The sequence below is a fragment of the Corvus kubaryi genome, unplaced genomic scaffold, assembly GCF_017639235.1.
Source record: "Corvus kubaryi isolate FWS band 111438036 unplaced genomic scaffold, C.kubaryi_AGA036_p1.0 37385, whole genome shotgun sequence".
NCBI lineage: Eukaryota > Metazoa > Chordata > Aves > Passeriformes > Corvidae > Corvus > Corvus kubaryi.
In genome coordinates this window covers 14,067,422-14,073,421 of record NW_024581127.1, presented here as the reverse complement: position 1 = coordinate 14,073,421, position 6,000 = coordinate 14,067,422, and the positions used below count along the sequence as shown (strand labels likewise).

Genomic DNA, 6,000 nt, shown 5'->3' with positions numbered 1-6,000 from the left:
ACCAATGTTACTCTCTAGAACTGGGTATCTGAGGTTGACATGAAGGTTAAATTTTCTTCAGGAGCATAATGGTCTTAATTTTTATGGTCTATCTTACATTGTTGTGCTGCTTTTGGCCTGGGAATAGTTAATTATCTTACTTAGGAGCTGACAAGCACATCTTGGCATGTGCTGTGGTGCCATGTGCACACCTGTAGTGTTATTCTCCTCTGCAGAGGAGTATTCTTGACTCCAGAGATTTTCCGTTTGACATGAGGCAGTGGAGAAAAACACAAATAAACACCATTTCCAAGAGAGCATAGGTTAAGATTTGCAACAGTATAACTTCACAGAACATCCTTCTGAATCTCTGATGTACAAAGCCTCATACCTTGAGGGAAAACAATATGGAACACAATTCAGGAAACAGTAACATTGTGTAAAGGACAAAAGGCTGGATTTGGAGACAGCTGAGGATATGTCAGTGGTGAGCACCACCAACTATGCTCTTGTCAAGCAAAAAAGAAACATAGGCATCACACCTTGAAAGCAGAGGAAACCTTTGCTAACTTTATTTCAATATTGTTTCTTTAAAAAGATAGAGCAGAGTACCTCCAGGCAGCTTTTATGCTCTTGAAATGATTTGGAGGGAATATTGAAATAGTTAGTAAATTTGATGGAAAACAGCTATTATCACAGTAAACAGATACCATGATTATGAATTCTATAAAAATGAATTGCTCATTATTCAGCTATTGCTCAACAGCAGAGCTGATTAACAGCACTAGGGACTGCCTGCTATTTGGTTTAATACTCCATGTTCGTAACATTAGTTGTTTGGTGCTGATTATATTGCAGCAGTTATTCACACCACTAAGTTTGCTTGTTGTAAAATTTAAAATCACAAACAAGGATCACATCACAAGGAAATGAGCAGAAATCATACGCCTTAAAATATTCTCCAAGAACAGTTATATTTTCTCTACAGATATGCCTGAAACTCATCTGAATATTCATAATCTCAGTAAGGAAGAAAAAACCCAAACCAACAAACTATGTAAGAATCAAGTTCCCAGGTTAATCCTTCCATCAAAGTAAATGTGTACCAGCATCCTCTAGTCTAGCTTCAGCAGGGGAGACCATCCCTGCAAGCAAGGGGCAGCTAGGAACGGCTTCAGGATTCTGAATCAAAATCTGCTCTTACACTTTGTTTGGAAATCAGCTGGCAAGTATTGAAGGTCACAAATCACAGCTGGGTGTTGTTTCTGAAACATGGCACTTCATAGAAAAACTGCCACGTGAAATTCTCTGCCTGTCACTGTGGTGAGTCTTCCACAAGACAGAAAAAGACACGCATGGCTTTCCATGAGGAGGTGCCCAAAAAAACACAGGAGAGCTGGAAGTCCTCTGATTGGCCTTCTATCCTCTGTGTCCTGGTTTACCTGAGTCTTAGGTGAACCTTTCATAAGATCTAAAAGTGGACCTGAATGAAACTATTATGCTATTTTAGCATTTTGACTATTATTTGACCATTTTACCATATATTACCATTAAAACAGACAAAATTAATTTGTCCCATAACCTGAAAACTTCTAGAAACTATAGTATTACCTTCAAACAGTGAAAAGAAAGGGCTGTTTGGTTAATGGTACATAATTCCAATGCGTAGAATGAAAGACAGAAACAAAACCAGTAAACGTGTACACTAAATCAATACACTAATTATCCTGATGCAAAAAATTTATTTGATAAATTTTTCCTGCTGCACAGGATCACTGTGCATACAAATGGTTATTATACCATAGTCAGAGATATCTTCATCTGAAATTTAAGGAGTACTTAAAGGAAGACATTTTAAGTGAAAATCACAAATGGAAGAGATTAAAACAGCAAAAATAAGCAGGAATGTGTAAAAGAGTGTGTTTTGAGGAAAACAGATGTAATAATAAAGCACAAAATCAAGGTTAACAGAATTTACTACAGCTGTAGTCTGCATGCATTAGTAGACTTACAATCTTTACTGAAGAACAGAAATCTTTCTTGCTGTTTTATTACCTTGGCAACATCTCCTCCATGTCAGCAATTACATAGGAGACAACAGTCCAAACAGCAGCACAGAGATTCATCTGGTTTGGATCCTGAACTGTCATCGTGTCCCCTTGAGAATGATGAAACCAGAAGTATTTATTGATGTCATTATGCAAACTGGCACCTACAGAGAAAAATGGGCAAAGTTCCATTATAGGAATACAAATATTTAAAGAGGGATATAAACTTGAATCTGTTCCTGGGCTGTTTATGATTAAATCCACATGCAACTGTACAAAATTCATAATGTATTTGAAATATAATAACTGTACAGAGCCATGCCATGTGCAGTTTGTAAGTTTTAGGTTAATTGACTCGAGTGAGCATGAGGCAGCAAAAATTCACACTGGGGAAAAGCCAACCTTCCCCTGGGAGACTCGTTTCCTCAGCAACAGTATGCATCCATTTTCTTCTGAAACTACCAGAGTTCAAGCAGGAAAATCCCTACAGTAACCCCACAGCAGCACTTCCCCTGCTCTCCAATGATGAATTACAACAGAGTTATGAATCCTTTCCTTGCTGTTATTTGTGGCGGGGAACACTTTAGAATTTGCTTCTGCTTTTGAGCCCCTGTACATCACAAGGATGTGCTGTTTCAGAACAAGTTCTCAGATAATCTGGGGTAACCCAGGTAGCTCAGGACTACATTCCTCTCGCAGTCAGGAGTCTTCATCAGCTGGGGCAGAAGCAAGTTAAGTGAGATCATGCTTTTTCCTCTTCAGGAAAAACTGATTCCCTCTGGGACCACATGGGCAGGGAAAGGACTACTTTTCCTGAAGGCAGGTGGGCTCAGGGAACACAAATAATGCTTGCAAGACATCACTCAAGGCAGACCAAAGCCAAGATGAGTTGGAGAAGCTGCCACCCAACTAGGAGCCACAGCAGAGATGGTGGCAGAGGATTGTAACCCTGGCTATTCTCTGCTCCAGTGCCCACTGACCCTCTCTAACCCCCTGTTGCCTTGAATTTCCTTCTTTCCCAGTTCATTGCCTCTGCCTCTCCTCCAGTTTTATCAGCCTCCATCAGCTTTGTTGTAATGTCACCAATCATTCCACCATGAACAGAATTCCATGTCAAATTTTGAAAATAAGTGAATTTGATATTTCCCCCACCACACTCATTCACTGCTTACAATTCCTTTGCCTTGATTTCTTTGTCCTGTTCCCTGACCAGGGCTAGGCGGTACACAGCTCCCAAGGAAGGACCCACTTAGCACAACAAGAGCCACTCCTTTCTTGGTCAACAAACCCAGAGAACTGGTGTGAATTCACGAGTAAGAGCTATGGGCTGCAGGCAGAAACACAGGCTGAGGAGACTTGTACCATGTCAAGTAAGAATGAAAAAACCCCAGGATTGTTTGATTATAAAGATGAAAAACATAAATTATTCATATATTTATTTACATGCAATGGAAATCAGTATCAGATGATGAGGGCTGTGACAAACTCATGTGTGCTCATAAAACTTACTGTTATGATTTTTCTTGGTTTTCCTGAGATGCCTGAAGCCCTTGAAAAGAATGAAAGCAAAATTTCCCACAGCATAGCTGTGCATTCCTAGAATACATATCTTTTGATCACTTGTACAGCCACTCAGAACAGAGCCCAGCTCTCCCTGTGGGTAACAGGCATGTTTCTGTTGCTGTATTGGGGACTGACTCGGATGGCTCACTTTACTGCTATTTTAGAGAGAAGGAATGGAAAGTTAACGCATTTTAATTCCACCCAAGGTGAAGATCCCTTCATAACAGAGATGATGAAGCAGAAAGACCAAATGCTATAGCATAAGGTTATACAGTATTGTGAGTGATTTTAAGAGGCTCTTCTTGTTCTTAAATGACCTGTTTGCTCCTGACTTGAAGCATTGCAGTCCCACAGAAGTCACCGGGCAGGTTACAGGTGCTGAATTATGTTCCAATAATTTTAAGATTAAATTTATGTAAAGTCAAATTAATTTTTAAAATTTTCTTCTGAATCCTTTTGAATATATGCAATCATAAAAGGATTGAACAATGATACATTCTTTAACTGATGGACGTCTGCACTACAGGCTCATAACAAGCTGTTGAGGCAAACCCACTACTGGTTTTGAACACTTTTGTAAGACTCAAGACAAAAATTGCCCAGATTTTGTCATAGAAATTTCACTAATCAGAGTAACTATGGATTTACAGAATAGCACTTTATCCTTGTGAATGGAACAAGAAGAAACACCCTTTGCTTTGTCATACTTAACTCTCTGAAACGCTGGAAAAGACTTTTTTTCTCTAAATTGATTTTATAAATCAGAAAATTATCAGATTTGACATCAATCAATTACTGTGCAAGAAAATCAGAATGTGTGAGTAGAGAAAATATCAGAAGGTTCTCAGACTGGCCATGCTGTCTCTTTCATGTTGTGGGCTAGCACTGAAGCCAGTGACCTGCTTCTTGAGAGACTATGGAAAAGACCCTAAGAAAACAGTTTCATCCTATGTAATTAGAAACAAAAGTGAAAATCCATCTTCTTGTCTTTGAGCACAAGAACAGCTTACAGCTCAGCGCCACACGCAAACCTCTGGACATGAAGCACCCTGGGGCACAGATATGACTGCAAGCAATTTTCATTGCAAGGAAGTCTCCTGCTTCAAACTTGAGACGCCTCCATGTTGATGTCAGCTGCCTGCAGACACTTCTGCTGCCAGAGGTCGCCAGGCTGCAGTGAGACACTGAATGGTGCCCTTGCACCAGTAAATGCATCCAGGGCTGAGACCAGCCCTCACAGATGACCATGAAGAGGGAAGTTCTGCAGGGCCCTGCAGACTGCAGTCATGTTAGGTTACCTCAGTAAAGACCATGGGAACCTAAAGCCCCTTTTCTAAAAATCTAACAGAAGAAACAATGCTGTGAGTGTAATTTGTTGTTGTTGTTGTTATGTAACATTTGTCTCAGGAACAACAGTCAGTAACAAATGGGGGTTATTTTTGCCAGCTATATAAGCTGGGAGTCAAATAAAACAGATAAGGAGCCATGGATCACAGACCTATAAATTATTCACCCATGTCCATGGTAGCCACCCAGAAAGGGGACAGCATACAGAATTAAAAGAGTCTGTAAGCTTTAATTAAGTACTTAAAACCCCTCAGCTGGGCCCTGTTATGTAGGTGTGTACCATGTATCTAATTCTGATTTCCAGGTGCAACCAATACTTGAACAAAAAACCAAGAGATGGGCTAGGTGTTACACTGTCACATTTTACGCACTTCGCTTTTTGTCCTGCATTTGCAGAGCAGTCATAAAGCAAAAAAAAAGGGATGTTTGTCAAACAATGCTCTTTAATTGTCATTTCTCAGTGTGTTCACTTTTACAGTGATGCAAGTCATATGAGGAACACTGCTGGCCAAAAAGGAAATCAGTGAGAAAGTGCTTCTATCTGGATATAATAGATGCTGTGGCATGAAAACAGGGAATGTTAAATATTGCTGCCAAAAATGCTGTACATATTACTTGAATGCATCAAAAATACTGGAAATTAAAAACTGGAGAAAATTAATCATTTCAATAAAATAATACAAAGATAATTCATAGTACCATTACAAGGTGTCAGAAGACCCTCTTTAGCACAGTTTAGTTACCTAATTTAATGCAGTTGTTACTGCATCAGCAGCTATCTAGTGCCATTGGTGATCCCCCAGGGTCAAACACTAGGACAAGCTGCCCAGAGAGGCTGCAGAGTCTCCACCCTTTGAGATATTCTACACCTGACAGAACATGGTCCTCAGCACCTGCTGCAGCTGACCCAGCTTGAGCAGGGGGGTTGGACTAGGCAAGCTCAAGGGGTGCCTGCCAAGCTCAGCCATTCTGTGGCACTCTAACCCATGGTGCCTTGGCTCTTCCAGACATCTTAGAATTAACACAACATAAAAAAATTCTTCAATTCAAGTTCATTAGTGTC

The 6,000-nt window shown here is 40.1% G+C and overlaps 1 protein-coding gene across 1 annotated transcript in view; it reads right to left on the bottom strand.

Moving 5' to 3' along the window:
• Window positions 1–528: 528 nt before the first annotated feature.
• Window positions 529–6,000, bottom strand: part of CPQ (carboxypeptidase Q) — a 149,090-nt gene continuing 143,618 nt past the window's right edge. Inside the window, exon 8 of the mRNA XM_042036244.1 lies at window positions 529–2,191. Coding sequence (XP_041892178.1) covers window positions 2,031–2,191 — 161 coding nt within the window. The 3' untranslated portion in view covers window positions 529–2,030. The remainder of the gene's footprint in view (window positions 2,192–6,000) is intronic.